Raw genomic sequence first — 16,435 nt, 5'->3', positions numbered from 1 at the left:
TTACATAATGTATTAGAATTTATAATGAGATTCACACGTACTCTCATTTTTTTCATATAAAAAAGACTAGTAAACGTGTATCACTTTTTACAAACTCCCAAATAGATTTTTAATGCTGCCTTTTATACAAAAATGTTTGGACTTGAGATTTTGATATTTAAGTTACAATTTATTCTTTGCAGAATAGATTTAGCTATGAATGACTGAAATTATTCTGTACTTCAAGATGGTATCATTTTGTTTTTAGAAAGAGCATAATGTTTTTATGTTAAGAAAATATTTTCTATTCTCATATCTATGCAATGTATTGCATCAACTTAATATTAAATCTCAAATGCATGTCAAATATAACATCATTTTATTAAAGTTTACAGATACCAAATACATATATTATATGTACCAAATGCTATGTGGCAAACGTGAATGATAATATAAACAAAGATATTTAATGGAATATAGCACAAAAGATTTCTGTCTTATATCTAGTGCCAGTTTTAAGGATGTGTAAGAAACTTTTTGTACACATATAAAAACATTATACTATTGAAGTATCCTTATTGATTGAAAAATTGGATACTAAAAAAAAATCTTCACACATAACATCAGTTTTGAACAATTATATGTTTCCAACTCGGTCAAAAGATACCATTTTAGTTTTTATTTTAATATCATTATGACGTAGTAAAATATCCAGATAAATGTTCATAAATATATTCATGAGTCACGATTTTAAGAATTTCTTTAATGGAGTGTGCGCAATATCCTTTTGAGACTGTTTGGCATTTGATGTACAATCAAGCAGTCAATCATTTTTGGATTTTGCTTCATTCTCTAGTTGACTACCTTCATCTTCCTCATCTGAATAATTTGTAGGTGCTTCACCAGGTTTCAACAATTTTCCCACATAATCATATTTTTCTAAAATAAGGAAAAATGTGAAAATAATGTCTATATAGTAATAATACGTATTCTAATTACTGTACCTTTTATAAAGGTATATATATACAGGGTGTATACCATGATAAGAGCAGTTTCATATAACTATTGAACAATAGATGGTAGGACAAACATATAAAGAAACTTTTATCATCATTTTTTATTTAGAATGTCATTGTGAAAAAAAGAATGTTTACCTTTAATTTTCCAAAATCATACTAAGGTGTTTTTTTTTAGATAAAACTATAAATTTTTTATACACCATTCAATATTTTTTAGTCCTTTTTTTTATGTTTTCCTAATCTTTGGTATGATAAGTTCTACAATATTAAAGTTAAAATATTTTCTAAACTAATCATTTTTAGATCCAAGTATTTATTACTTTTTTGTGGAGAGTTAAAAAATGCATTGAATAATGTATTTAAAAATACATTTTTACATATATACAGTTTTATTAAAAAAAACACGAGACGACCTTAGTATAACCTTGAAGAATTGAAGGTAGACATTTTTTTTCATAGTGACGTTCTACATAAAAAATAATAATAAAAGTCCCCTTATATTTTTGTCCTGTCATCTATTATTTGATAGTTATATCAAACGGCACTTATTGTGCGATACCCTGTATAGAAAATATTGAATTTTGATTTTAAATTATAGATATTAAAATTCATTATATAAAGATTTATTGCAGCTATCCTAGTACAAGTATTTGTACCAAGTTTTCAATACTTACTTATAATTTGCTATCTTTAATTCTCTATTCTGTTCTCAAAAAATATTTTACAAAACTATTACCTTTAAATTGTTCATTCCACTCGTTTATAGACTCCATTTCTGCAGTTTTCAAATCGCTTAAGTCATCATATTCCTGTGATGTTTCCAATGAAAATTTTGCTAAGGCTCTGCTAATATCCTTCCCACCAAATACTTCATATGGAGCACCTATAATAAAATTAATAAAAAATCATAGTCCTATAAAGCAATATAATTCTGAAAATATAACAATTATTGTTTTGTTATATTAAATATTATCATAATTATTTTTTCAAAATAATCATTGATATATGTTGGTTGAAATCTTTTCATAAATTGTGTGTGAATGTTGCATTTTAATAATGAACGAAATGTTAATCATTCACAAGTTATTATTTCATAGCTTTCTCAATTATCACGGTCTCATGATGTTCGCAAATTGATTTTTACACAAGCCGAGACTGATAATAACCAATGGACGATGGAACTTATTTATGCGCTAATTAATAACACTGGAAAATTAAGGTACGTAACATAAAATTGCGATTACATAGCAATTTCATGTACGACGCAGATTCGTCAACTATCATGTAAAATAAATTATTAGAAGTAGTTGAATACTTACCAGGACCATAAAAGTGGGCACCACGAGTACAGTCGTAAACACTACCATTTATAGCAATTAATATTCGTCCATCTGGTCCCGTACCATTATATTTCTTTAACTCTTCGAGTGTAAAATCACGTCGTATTTTTGGCAGTTTCTTTATCTCTTTTACGGGCTCTTCAACCTTCGTCTTGCTTTTAACTATTTTGTAAACCAAAAAGGCGATCACGCCTACTAAAAGGAGATTTATTGGACTCTTTACGATTTCAGCTATGAAACCTGAAAGTAGTTGTTGACTTTCGTGCCCTGTAGAAGTCGAGGTGGAACCCGGCGAGTCATTCTTTTCCGCCATTTTGACCACCAGTTCTTGGATGATAGGAGAATAAAATGATATTTTTTGCTTACTATTGATTAATTTCACGTTACATACGTATTAAATAGTTTTGAAGAAATTTTAAATGATCTTTCGAAAAATATGAATCAGTATCTGTCAAATATACTGCTTAAACTGTATCGTGTACAACCTCAATCGCGTACTGCTAACATACCGGTGCTGGCTAAACTAGCACCTATACTGATGTGATTATGTTCTTTAACATATACTGCCCCACTACTAATCTGCATGCACAGAAGAACTACATAGAAAACTTTTTATTTGTTTAATATAAGCCAAAATAATAGGATCTGCTATCTTAAAAACTACATTTTTAACAATTACTGTTTATTTTATAATAATTGCGTTATTTAAGAAAAGATATATCATTGTAAATACCTATAACTTTAAATATATTTTATCATTTATTATTGCTATTTCAATAAAAACGGAGTCTTCAGCATTTTAATACTACTACCGATGATACATACACTTGATTGAAAATGATACAATATTTGTAACGCAATATATATAAATTTGAATTGCATATTTGGTACAAATATGTTGCTTTTTTAAATTTTAAGTATAAAAAATTCTCATAATAAATTATATCTTTTTATTAAAAATATACGAATAAATAATAAAAATGATAAAATACAGAATTAAAGTCATCTCCTATTTTAATAAAAATATGAAAACATTTTTAATTTTTTCGAAATATAGTTCAACTTTTCCTATATATTGTATTGCGTTTTATAAAAATGGTAGTTTTTTCAAAATAAATATAACAATAAGATTATTATAAATTCCTATTTTTAATGTATTTTATTTCAATTAACTTAACGTAATAAAGATATAAACATATGCCTTACAGAGTTTATTAGTGTATTAAGACATTCATTGTTATTATTGAGTTTAATTTTTCAAAGTCATGCCATGTTGTCATTTTTCTCGTTGTATGTGCATGTTTCTTTCTATTTATGCGAAGGAATCTTGATAAGTCGGAGTTTAATTGACGGAAACCCGTTAGATGTCGCTTTTATTACTCATTATATCTTATCAATGCTTACAAAATATTCGTACAAGCAATTGTTTATTTTAGATATATATTATACATGTATATGTGCCTTTCTGTGTGTGTATGTGGCGCGTGCGTACGTGTGTATACATATACGTATATATTGATGATAGTAAATTGTTTAATCTGGATAGAATAATAGTGGGGGAACTGAATCAATTACAATTGCTTGGAGACTAGTTTATTGACAATAATATCTATATACTGTTGATACTTCCATGCATGGTCATTATTTGATTTGTGCACAAATTTTATAAATAATCTATGAATTTATATAAGCTACTTGTACTTGTCTATGTTGTACTCATATTGGACGGCACCGTTTGATAGGAGTAATAATATTTGTATATTTTTCAACTCCTATTAAATTATAACTAAAACTGTTTAAGTTCTCACTGGTGATTTTCCTTCTTGAAAATCGAGATAGGAACGGATGTTAAGAGTAGATGAAACCATGTTAACATCTACTTTTTCCGAGCACATTGGACACGTATTTTCAGATTCAATAATCCTAGTATAACAGCAAATAATTATATGTATTATCTTTAAAATAAGATGTCATACATACCTTAAGAATTCACTTCTTATGCAAGGAAAATCACATTGTGGACATACCGTGAAATCATCTTCAATGATATGTCGGCCCTAAGAAATGTTGTCTTATTAAAACACAATATATGTATTAAATTTCAAAATAAATGCATGCTTCAGAAACACTAACTGTAGCTATACAAAAAGGTATTGTATTTTTGCACTTGTCACAAGTAATCTCTGTCTCTGTAAGTTTACTCTTGCAATATGGACATGGAGTTAAAGGTTCCTCTTCAATTTCATTATCTTTTGATTTTGGTGGCTTTCTTACAATTGCCTCAATTTTTTTACTATACTTAGCATCAATTTGGCTTCTGTATTCCGGACGCATCAACATAGCAGCATAATTAAAAGCAGCATATTTTAATCCAGCTCTTTGACATTCTATTACAGTGGAGGTCAAAATCGGAACAATATCTAAAGGAAAAAGAATATGTACACTAAACATTATTCATATTATTTCGATAGTTAATTATACATATTTATATATATTTTACTAACGTGATGGAAATTTCGATATGTTATTGGCTACTCTTATTAACATACGAGCACCACGTAAATGATCGTTCTTTTTTACATGAAGTCTCACAAGGATATATGAATGCAAAAGTCTTAAATTGTTTTGCATCTCTGAAGGTATATTGATTTTATTCTTTTTTAATTCTTGATACATGCCAAATAAAACATCATGAGCGCTTCTATAATTTCCTGTAAAACAAATCATCACTAACACAATTCTTTTAACATTGGTTATATAAATACAACAAACATACCATTAATTTGTTCTTCATTAGCAATTATAATTGCTGTCTTTGCAGCTTCTTTGTACTGTTTTCTAGCCATATATAATCTGAACAGATATTTAGGATCCTGTAATGAGTATGATTAGTTGAACATCAAGTCAATCAAGTATCAATACCGATATCTTTATTAAATCAGATACCAATACCTTTGGTAATCCATCACCACCTAATAAAAAATCAATTAACTGATTTGCTAACTTGTCATCTTTTGAAGAAGCAACTGTATCAATGGCTAATGACAGGACTTCATTTTCATCTGTTACTAATTGTGCAGCTTTTAATAAATGTCGTAATGCTTTTTGATATTCCTTGGCATAGAAGTAATATTTTCCAGCTAAAAAGTTATTTTTCTGAGATTCAAAATGCATCGCAAGGCTTTTAAAATCTTCTTTTCGCGCATTGCTGTCATCAATCGTATTTATTAGAATTTCTCCATATAATTCCATTTTTCCATGTTGATTAGCTAATTGGAATGCTTCTTCGTGACAATTTGATAAAATTAAGAACTTAATTGCTGAATTATAATCATTCATTTTTTGAAAATATTTTGCGACCATTTTAGCTCCTTCTATACTTTTAGTTTGTTGTACTACTTCAACACTTCGAGCTACAATTAGTAAGCCATATATGTATGTACATTTTAGATGAAGTTTAATAGCTAATAAATTAGATATAAGATATTTTAATATTAATTATATTACCAGGATTGTTTAAATATTCCAAATTAATCCTAATTATGTTTTCATAATCTTTTGCAGTTTCATATGCCTTTGCTGCTTCTTCATATTTGCCTTCAGCTTCTTTGGCTTTAGCATATTGTATATTAAGTTTGGCAGATGAGATTTGTGGTAGGAGTTGCCCCACTTTCTGCCAATTTTTTAATTTTATATATGCAGAAGCAGCTTTATCAAAATATTCAGCTTTTTCATATAGTAATGCAGCTTCATTAAATTGCTATAATAATAACCCAATTGTAATACTTATAGAACATATTTATACGGTTATAGTGCTTACACACCTTCATTGATTCTAATATTTCTGCACATTCTTTTCGCAATTGTCTTGAACTTTCATTGTCCATAGCTATGTTTACACCCCTTCTACTATCCCCACATCTGATAGACATTCTCGCAATTCCAGCAAGACATAGATTTCGATGTTGCGGATTATGTGTAGTTGTATTAGATATATTATTTGAATCTACCAATCCACGTTCATAATTTGTTAACGCTTTTGGATAATTACCCCTAGAAAAGAAATTCAAAATTTAAATACGAACACATAAATAATTTACGCATTTAATGTTGTATTCTTACGTAAATTCCAACTGTTGAGCATATTCTCTAGCAATATAAGGAATTTCATCAGCTTTCAATTTTTGGGCTAAATTTAATGCTTGTTCCCATTGCATTAGGTCTCTTCTTAAATACAAAGCTTGTACCGGTTGAGATGATTGTAAAAAAAATTGTTCTGCCTCATTATAATTACCAAGTAAAATACAAGCATGTCCACATAATAATGGTAATTCATCTAAGGTTTCCATAGTTTGTAGTGCCCAAACCATCGCAGCATCTTCTAAGTAGCGGTAAATTCGAATTGCTGTGATGAAAAATGATTATTTGTAAATAATATATTTATACGCTTCTTATAGTAACAACAACAACAACAACAACAACAACAACAACAATAATAATAATAATAATAACAATAGCAAATACCAAAATCAATATTTAAATTTGCAATTGCAATTTCTCCTAACTTTAACCATGAGTCTTTTTCATTAATTCTCTCACACGTCTCCCATGCCTGTTGATATCTGAAATATTTAATAGAATAAATATCCTATAGTCAACAAATAAAGAAATAAATAAGACGTTTACCTCCTGCAAAGAATCTGATTTTCTAATATTTCTTTCATTTTTGTATATTCCACAATATTTCCTATATCTTCATGAGAAGACAATGTAATTTGCATTAATTTGTTAGCTGTTGAACTTAATGTCAATTCTCCAGAATACATCAATAGTGGTAATGTTTCAGATGGCAGCTTTGTTGTATTTATCTTTATAATTTTTGTACCTGTTTCCAAAATATACGTAATATATTTGTTTTATATATATTGTATAATTTTCAAGTTTTAACTTACCTTCGATAAAGTATTTTACAAATATGTATGTAGTAATGAGAGTTTTATTGTAAACAGTAAATATATTACGTTCCAAAATATTTTGATCCCAAATTACACCTTCAATGCAACCTAGACAATCAGGAATTTGTAAAACAGTTTCTTGCACAGGATTATACATATAAGCGTCGAACTTGTTATCTATAAAACATAATTGTGTTCCATTTGTATCTAAATAGATTTCCTTTATACCATTATCGTGTATATGTTCAGTACATTGATTAAAGACTTCTAAACTAAAATAGATTATGTGGCCCATCTAAATATATCATAAATGTAAGTTAGTTCTTTCAATATTTATTTAGAATTTCATACGTTTATAGAAATAACTTACATCACTGCCATAGATTAAGAAGTTGCTACTAAGAGCATGGCACGTTATTTTAAAATCTGAAACACCTAAGCCTGGAAACATTTTTGTATCCTTCCCTTCTTTCGATAGTGTTTGATCCATTTTAATCTACAAGGATAATAAGTTAACACATAGTTGATTTACTAATACACTAATGTAACGTAAATTTATATGTGTTTTAATATACTTGTTACCGAGTGCAACTGTAATTTGCCATCAAATAAAACAGATGCATAAGTTTCATTCAATCTTATACTATCTATTGTTGCTAAATAATCTCTTTCAAAATGTATTGTAGTATTGTAATCCCTTCCGGATATATCCCAGAACAATGCTCTGTTATTCAACCCTACTGCTGCATGTATTGGACCTATTGTTAATACCGACGGTTCTATTATAGTATTAATTATTATTGGGTCTGGTTTCTCCTAAAAATTAATTTTATATATTTACATACAGTTTTATGCAGTTTTGATTTTATGCCATGTATTTAGATTTACTTTATCTAGCGTATACAGATGGACTGTAACTTCTGTTAAACTGGTAAGGAGTGCAATCCTATTTCCACAAACGCTAGATAATTTAGGAATTTGTATTAAATAGACTAAAACATTGCCACTGTGTGTCACAGTTGCTATCATTGTACCATCCATTGACCATTCTACTGTATTAATTCCAGTTTCACCGCTTACTGTAATTAATTTTTCAGTTTCTTCTAAATTTTGCAAACTATGTATTTTTATGACATTATCCCCACATGTAGCGATTTTTCCTATTGTTTGACTTATGGCCAAGTCAGTCAAGGAATCTTTATGATTCTTAACTTGAAATAATTCTTGGCCAACTTCTTTAATATGTGTAGATATTGCAGTAAAATATCCAGTTTGAAAACCAACTAAAATATATCCATCCCCATACCTAAAGTAGGACATATAGTGAAAACAAAAGTGATTAAATTTAAGTGATTTTTTAATGATCTAAACCTTTTTACCATTTATAAGTAACAATAGGTCCATAGCGTTTTTGAAAAGCTAATTCAATAGGATTCTCTGGATCCAAAATATTGTATAGAAATAAAGTGGTTTTGCTAATAATAAGAGATACCTGGCAAATAATGAGAAAATTAATACTTTAGATATACAAACACACATGTATTTTATATATCACTGCTATATAAAGAAATCATACTGTATTTTCACCCCCAACTCTGTGATCCATTTTCATCTCATTAAACTGAATATCAGATGCATCACCTTGAAGAGGTATTTCGCGCCTTGTATCCCCATCACTTGTACTGATAGTTAAAACCTTATCTTCACTGACTAACGCAAGAAGCCCCTCATAAGACCAAGCGCCACAAGTTATCCTTTTTTTGTGCTTTCCCAAAATTGGTATTCGTCTATATATTAATTTATGATTTGATGTAGGGTTATATAATATAACAATATGTAAAAGTATTTTCTATAAAAATACTATGATACATCATACTTGGCATTTATATGGTCATAAAGTATTAAATTTCCTTTCTGTGTCCCTACTGCTAATAAACAAGCTCTTTTTGCCCATATCATACATGTTAATCCGTCTCTTACACCAGCATCTATTTGTGTTTTTTTTCCAGTTGTTGCATCCCATAACGTGATAGTAGAAGAACTTTGTGATATAATAGCTAATAGATCTCCATCAGAATCCCATCCAAAACCAGTACATAAACCAGCAATTTGAATACGTTCTTGTAATTCACCTTGTCTATCAAAAATAGCAACTGAGGAATCATAACCAGTAGTTGCTAGATGAGTACTATTACCAGGGCGCCATGAAATGAAAACAGTACCAGTACCATGGGGTTGATACAATTGATAAAGGACCTGTATCAAAACATTTGACGGATAAGCCATATGCATGATCCAAATAAATGTTGATGTATTCTTAAATAGTTTGAATGGATAAGCATCTTCTTAAATAACGTTTGTAAATGTTCTTTGTCATAATTTAAATCTTAAATAACAAGTAAGCAAGGATATTCCATAGTTTTCTTAAGAAATTTGTAAATGTATAACCTACCTTATCAATCGACATTTTTTGAGGCCGAAATTTTTAGCGTTATAGTCAAGAAGGCTAATTGCCTAGCAATGTATAAAAATGTTATGGTGGCGCATAGTTAAAATATTAATTTATTAAATGAGACATATTTTACATGTAACGTTATATTTCTTTTATTCGCCATGTTGTTTATGTTTCGATAGGCCTCGATCAATTTCAAATTGTGTATGTGATTGTTGCCATGGATCGTGATAGATAGCGCTGTATTTTATAATTCACTTTGTTTCTTTCTATTCGAGTTTTCAATAGCTTTAAATTAATTGACAAAGTGGAAACAAAACTATTAAAGAAACGGTTAGACAGATAAATGTGAGGTTCATTAAAGTATGCTGTCGTTATTTGAACATGATCGATTATTATTTATCATCGGAAAATTGCACGTATCTTGCAACTCGTAATACAGTAATTATAGTGCAAAAAGTACTAATAGTATTCGCAGGATGATAATTAAGATTAAAGAGAAATGTATCAAGTATGGATGAACGAATAAAATAGATGTATGCAATAAAGGTTTAACAGAAAGCTTTTAAAATTCAATTCGTGTTGCGTTTTTCACGTCTAATCTGACACTAACGCAATTTTTGTTCTGTAAATACATGCATCTGGTTATGTATAGTTATGCATGTCAATAATGCTGCATCGGCAAGATCCACGGAAACATTATGTGTCGATGGTGATTATATCGAATGCTTAAATTTTCAGATTTATTATCGTTAATAAATAAATTGAAATTGTTGCAATATATTCGTTGTATCTGGATAACAAACGTTTATTTAGCTATCCAGGTTGTCGCTTTATAAATTTGTTTAGTTCCCTTCAATATTTTTTAAAGTGTCTATATTTCGTCACCGTTAATGGCGAGCGTGTACTGTCTTCATTTAGGAAGAAATAATTATACATATATGCGAGCGACTTCTACGCGTGATTTTTTTTTTTTTTTTTGGAATAAGCTACAAAACTTCCTACCGCCTCGTAAAGCGAGGTAAAAGCCGTTTAGTAACAAATTCTAAGGACACGGATAATCAGGTGATCTATCTTTCGAATAATCTCGCGCGAGCTTGAAGCATTTTAAAGTGTTATCATACTATTGAAACAGTTCGATAATGCGATAATGTTCGATAATGAACGAGAACAGATAGATTCGAAAGTACAATATTACGGACAGTATATAAGGGTCATTTGTCCAAAAATGGGTGTAATGTCAACTCTTTTTCATAAATTTCGATATATTACACACTATTATAATTAATTTTGGCAGGAATGTCGTAAATGGGTCATCGCAAAAATTTCTTCGGTTCGTGAACTATTTAGTTTCTAAAAACATAACTTCGCTGAAATTCGATATTCTCTTCCTTTTTTTTCATTTTTAAAGGAGCTTTAAGATCAATATAGCTTTACTTTGAAACAATCTTAGATCTTTAACTTTGAAAATATCATACAGGAACGTTGAAATGTCCTTGGAGTGACCTTGAACCATCGATTAACTTCGAGCGGCCGTGACCTTGAACTTTTTGATAACTTCAAGGAGAGTACGTCGGCGAACCTTCAACGGAATTATATTCTTTTAAGCGAATAATGGTTAAAAACTGCGTGATCTTTGAAAAGAATAATCCAACGTATAGGATATACCTTCTTCATTTCGTATATCTTTCAACCTTTATGTATCTGTTTTTTAACAAAGTTTGCGCGGGCACGTATACGAGGAAATTAGCGTAATCGACAATACCGTTTGTTCAAGACCGCAAACAAAGATAAAATTCTATTCTTGAAACGGTTTATTATTACACGAGCCGTTGTAATGCATACAATATTGCTTTACTGACCCGAATCAACCAGTCGATCAAGTTTTTGAAACGATATACACGCATCAGTGATCTTTCGTTCTTTTTTACCGATCGGAAACAAACAATAAAATATTTAAGGAACATTTAATACTTATCTTTAATATGATTTCCTTCGACTCGAAAACTGTTTCATTCATGCTTCAACAAGCATGCACTTGACTTAACATCATACTTCACTGTTTTGTATATGAATATGATTTAACTTGAAAAGGCATAGAAACAATAATTAGGAAGGACGTTGCTTTCATGGATATCGCTTAAATCTATCGCGGTGTGATCATAAAAGTGATGATAATAATCGTTCCATCGTTATAGATATTCAATACGTAGCAATGTTGTTCGGTATATATATACAGTATGTAGCAGTGTCGCCGAGAGTCGCGAGATCTTTCTCCTTTATTTCTCCACTGCCGATCAATTATATACTATATACAAAGGATAAATCAACGAGGGTTATTCCATTACAAGAAAAGGATCGACTTTTGATTATCTTCGACGTGAAACACTTCGATGAGGGACCAGAGATAACCGTGCATTTTTTTTTAGCGAACAAACATCATTTTCGGTGAGGGAAAGATCGTCAAAGTTATGCTAACACCTCGCGGCTCTCAGGAGCCTGATTCAAATGGAAGGAATACGATCTATCTTACAAGCTGAATAATGTTGGTGCGTTAACGTAGTACAGTGCGCCTCTATTAACGCGATTACGAGCTTAGAGATAAATTCATACTCGTCGTAACGCTATTACTCGTTATTACAAACTAGAAACAATCTCTAATGACTTTGTGAGTAGAACTTTGTAATTAGGCTCTTGAGCAGTGTCTAAACACGAGAGAAACGGAATCGAACTCAACCGCGCGCGCGCTTTACTAGCTAATCCATTGATTCGGCACCTTCGATTCTTTCTTCTCCGCATCGAATTCGCGCCACTCCAATACTAAAAAGATATCAAACGAATTACGATTAGCAGCACCGATTCGTGTCTTAGCACGATTTTACATTTCGATGCGTTCTTCCTCGAAAGTGCCTTCGTTCCTTTCTGCTTGTTTCGCGGTGGAATGGGAGAAGTTGATGACGTTTACAGATAGAGGTTGTTACATGTAAAAGTATTAAACACGCGTCGTACTTCGATAGAAATATGAAAAACAAACCGATATACGCTACGCATTCGTTCTCTACGTTTCTTACACGCACACATACATAATACACACACACGAGCGTGCATCGTATAGAATTATTCTTTCTTTATTCTTTTCTTTTTCTTTTGCTCGCTCATTTCTCTCTTCTCTCTAATTACGAGCTACAGTACGATTTATAGATTCTTCCTTTTTTTTTTTCCTCGTTCACCTCTTTAGGCCATTCCACGAGACGGCTATGGAATTTTGACATTCACGAACGTTGCGTCACACCGCTTTGTGTGTAGAAAGCATCGCGCGCACGTTTCTTTTATAAGTCTAACGTATCTGCGGTTCGTACGACTCATACATATTCTAGGTTTTACGGTAAAAATTCACTGAATACCTTGTTCACTACTACAAACCCTTTTGACGGAGCGATCTAAACGGCGCCCTATTCAAGTACGGATACTTTAGCGATAGAGAAGACGCGCGCGTTCGTTCCTTACAAAACTCCTCCGGCGCGGGGAACGTTATCGATGAAAAATTTTATTGCAGCCAATCGCATCGTATGTTATTCCCAATGGTCGAACGAGTTTGCGTTCGATCGTTGGTCCAGTGACGGAACAGGTGATATTTAGGGATCACGCGCAACACTATGTGCGTACATAATTATCTCGGGAGGAGAAAGGTTAATAGGGAAAGATTAAATTGACTCTGGTAAATCGTGGCCCGCGATCACGCGACTCGAACCGTCCGTTCATCGGCGATCCTTCGCAACGATTCTTTCTCACTGGTTATGCAACCGCCCACCGGAAGCTTTTACTTGATTGTTGGTAACCTTCGGTATCGCTCCGATGATCTTCACGCGATTCTGTTGCTGTTGTTGTTGCGGTTGCTGCTTGTTGTCGCAGAATTGAGGCGGAGGAGCGAATACCAGTTCGTCGCCGCTGCCCGCGGAAGGTCCAGCGTTGAACTCAGGCGGTGGTGGAACGAACAGATCGTTACTTTGTTCCTCGGCATCCGCCTCGATCGGTGGCGGCAACTGGGCTAGGCTAACCGCGTGTCGCGTCAGTAATCCGCTACCACCGTAGCTCGTTCTTTTCGGATTCGTCTCCTTCTCTACATTGGTGACGGAGAGCACCGTGGTCGGATGTTGCGCGGCTTCGTTGGCAAGATTTCTAACGGTAGTATCATCGAAACCTGTTGGTGGACCCACTGGCACGTCTTGGTCGGAACTCACACCACTCGAGCTGTTATCGCCGTCCTCGACGAGGGATTGCTGAGTTTGTTGCAACAAAAAGTCGTTCGGATGGCTCTTCGAAGACTTCAATTGCGTTCTGACCTTCTGAATTTCTTCAACGCTGAACGAATGTGGTAACGAACTGCTACCGGATGAACTCGAACCCGAGGTGTTCGAGTTGCCCGATGTTTCTCGAGTGGATTCCAATTTCTCCCTTGCAGCCGCTTTCTCGAGTTCCTTCGCGATCTCTGATTCTCCATCATCGTCCGTCTCTTCCTCTCCCTCGTCGTTGTCCGATTCCGACAGGCTGTAATCCGGTTCTGGGATCGGCGGAGCTGCGTTAGTCACCGTATTTCCAGCATTGTTGTTCGCCACTGACGAGAGATTCGTGATCGAGGAACTGGTACCGATGGCCTTCTTCTTTCTTTCCCTGACACCAGCCGTACTGTGACTTCTGTTGGTCTTCAGAGGTTGCGCGTACTGGTTGTTGGCCGACTGATTGTTGTTCACCTGGTTGTTGTTGCTGACGGTGTTGTTCACGTTTTGTTGGTTGTTTAACGGCTTGAAGGTCGTGTTGTTGGTGGTGCGCAGACTGTGCGATTTTCTCACGTGACAACGGGTCGTATGAGTTGGTAGGCTGCGAGAACGATATCCTACCGTCTTCATATCTTCCGGTGAGGCGTATAACTTGGCGCTATTCGATGGTCGGAAGCTCGACATCACGCCATAACCTCCGTCTGCTGTCGCGGCTGCCAATTCTGCATAGAACAGGAAGAATATAGTTATCTTGTGTGGGAATAATTTCTACAACGCGATGTTGGAAAGAGACTAGCGGAATGGTACAGCAGCGAGAGGAGCATTCTGCTCGATTCGTTCATTAAACGACACGATTGGCAGATGTGACCATTTCGACCGATCATAGTATCGTGCAGTTTTATGCAAATTCATATTTCTCCGTATGTTTGTAAAATTTCAAACGCTTTGTAAATAGCGTAGGGAAGTTTCTAAGCAGATTTCATATTCGAAAAACTATATCTAAAAGAATTTTAAAACTAATATCAGGCATAAGGGTACGATGAGTAAAAGAAAACGGTAAGAAACGCGTGTACGATCGAGATGGGTATAATCGGATTTATATCTATTCCACTCGCCTTTCTTTCCAGCTTCCAGTACAATAGGAGCGGAGGCTGACAAGCAGCCACCGTGAAATTTATCACGAAATAACACGTGACTGAACCGTAACGCGTTGAAATATCCTGACGATATACGGTACCTTTGACTTGCTGTATGTGAGCCATATTATCGTACACAGAAGCCGGCGTGACTACGTCCGGCACGTTCGCGCCCACGTTCACTTTGACGACTTGACCGACCGGTGGTGGAGGTGGCGGATGGTTCGGTGGTGGAAGCCCGTTTCTGCCATTCAACGCGTTTACGTCCTCTTGGCTTCTATGCCCTTTCGGAGCCAAAATAGACGACTGAACCTGCACGTTTAAGTCCGGTGTACTGTGAAAGTCTCGGTGAAGATCGGAACCACCGCCCAATCCACCGAAGAATCGCACTCTTGAGTTCAGCTGTGAACAAACCGACAAAATCCTATTGGGACCCACGATCCGGTGATTTCGAGGGGATAGCATTCACAAAAAACAATAGCTGGTCGCACATACATAGCTCGTACTACTGTCACAAGTAACGCAATATCCGAGAATTATACGAACTTGGAGAAGCACCGATAAAAAGCAATTTATATTCCCTTAACGCGCAAATTTTTCTTCTTTATTAACGAGAATGACTAAATCTCTGTCTTCAAAATCAAATGTTTAAGAAGCAGCTAATAATAACTAATAATGAAAATAGGTGTATAATACACATTTTATAAACATATTTTCGTATAAGATACCGTAGTTCCAATTTACAAAGATCAGTAGCTACAAAATAATCGGTTATGGTCACGTACATATGCTCATTAATTGGTTAATACCATTATTGTCTTAATTTGCATCTACTTATATTTACAAATTTATCAAGTTCCATTTTCTCCTTGTTTAATAAGATTTATACATTTTGAGATGTCGAGTGACTTTGAGATTATTTGGCGACTCGCGGGAATTTAAGATGGTTCGCAATTCTGAGAAAGTTGGATGTTATTTAAACGTGTAACGGCCGATTATGTATGGCACACGGGGGAAGAATGCACGATCATGCAAAAAGTGTAAGCAAAGTAATTAAAATGTTCGTTTCATGGATATACATCGTTAGTTCTGCGAGGCGTGTTCATAAAGCTGAAAGTGATATCCGATACCCTTTCGAGCATCGGATTTTCATTAGCAAATGGCTTAGTCACCTGGAATCATGCAAGTCACGGACGCGCTAGAAACAAAGTATTTTCGATCAGTAATATAAGTCGTCCTCGTTGTCTCTCTCGTACCAGGAGCGCCCCTTGCTGTAC

General features: G+C 33.5%; 3 protein-coding genes across 9 annotated transcripts in view; all 3 read right to left on the bottom strand.

The window, feature by feature from the left end:
• Positions 1–63: 63 nt before the first annotated feature.
• On the bottom strand, positions 64–2,880 carry LOC100746227 (membrane-associated progesterone receptor component 1). The gene is made up of 3 exons (XM_003490561.4): positions 2,318–2,880; positions 1,735–1,881; positions 64–918 (listed from the first exon to the last, which is right to left on the bottom strand). Exons 1-3 carry the CDS (start codon positions 2,649–2,651, stop codon positions 803–805), a joined length of 597 nt encoding a protein of 198 aa, XP_003490609.1. The 5' UTR covers positions 2,652–2,880; the 3' UTR covers positions 64–802.
• A 1,035-nt stretch (positions 2,881–3,915) lies between these two features.
• On the bottom strand, positions 3,916–11,221 carry LOC100747370 (WD repeat-containing protein 19). The gene is made up of 19 exons (XM_012387241.2): positions 9,746–11,221; positions 9,170–9,549; positions 8,870–9,080; positions 8,673–8,785; positions 8,182–8,599; positions 7,876–8,109; positions 7,664–7,789; positions 7,291–7,588; positions 7,025–7,223; positions 6,863–6,960; positions 6,461–6,743; positions 6,163–6,391; positions 5,846–6,098; positions 5,291–5,751; positions 5,115–5,211; positions 4,843–5,049; positions 4,472–4,758; positions 4,319–4,395; positions 3,916–4,261 (listed from the first exon to the last, which is right to left on the bottom strand). The coding sequence occupies exons 1-19, from the start codon at positions 9,758–9,760 to the stop codon at positions 4,135–4,137; spliced, it is 4,113 nt and encodes a 1,370-aa protein (XP_012242664.1). The 5' UTR covers positions 9,761–11,221; the 3' UTR covers positions 3,916–4,134.
• Positions 11,222–13,077: 1,856 nt separating this feature from the next.
• The window catches only part of LOC100747251 (SH3 and multiple ankyrin repeat domains protein 3), a 181,027-nt gene continuing 177,669 nt past the window's right edge, over positions 13,078–16,435 (bottom strand). For 5 of the 7 annotated variants that reach the window (XM_024368502.2, XM_012387233.3, XM_012387238.3 and 2 more), the window contains 2 exons: positions 15,260–15,560; positions 13,534–14,744 (listed from right to left, as the gene is read on the bottom strand). In XM_024368502.2, coding sequence (XP_024224270.1) covers positions 13,534–14,744; positions 15,260–15,560 — 1,512 coding nt within the window. Of the gene's footprint in view, positions 14,745–15,259; positions 15,561–16,435 lie in introns of all 7 variants that reach the window. The other 2 variants (XM_012387239.3, XM_024368505.1) reach the window with 1 other exon arrangement.

Source organism: Bombus impatiens, unplaced genomic scaffold (genome assembly GCF_000188095.3).
Source record: "Bombus impatiens unplaced genomic scaffold, BIMP_2.2 scf_0463, whole genome shotgun sequence".
Classification (NCBI taxonomy): domain Eukaryota; kingdom Metazoa; phylum Arthropoda; class Insecta; order Hymenoptera; family Apidae; genus Bombus; species Bombus impatiens.
This window is presented reverse-complemented; position numbering and strand designations above follow the sequence as displayed.

Coding starts and splice junctions, on each gene's coding strand:
- LOC100746227 (XM_003490561.4), bottom strand. CDS start 2,651: ATGGCGGAAAAGAATGACTCGCCGGGTTCCACCTCGACTTCTACAGGG. Junction 1,882..2,317: donor TGCCCACTTTTATGGTCCTG/GTAAGTATTCAA, acceptor ATTTTATTATAG/GTGCTCCATATGAAGTATTT. Junction 919..1,734: donor GTGGAATGAACAATTTAAAG/GTAATAGTTTTG, acceptor TCCTTATTTTAG/AAAAATATGATTATGTGGGA.
- LOC100747370 (XM_012387241.2), bottom strand. Junction 5,212..5,290: donor GTGGTGATGGATTACCAAAG/GTATTGGTATCT, acceptor TACTCATTACAG/GATCCTAAATATCTGTTCAG. Junction 4,262..4,318: donor ATAAGAAGTGAATTCTTAAG/GTATGTATGACA, acceptor CTGTTATACTAG/GATTATTGAATCTGAAAATA.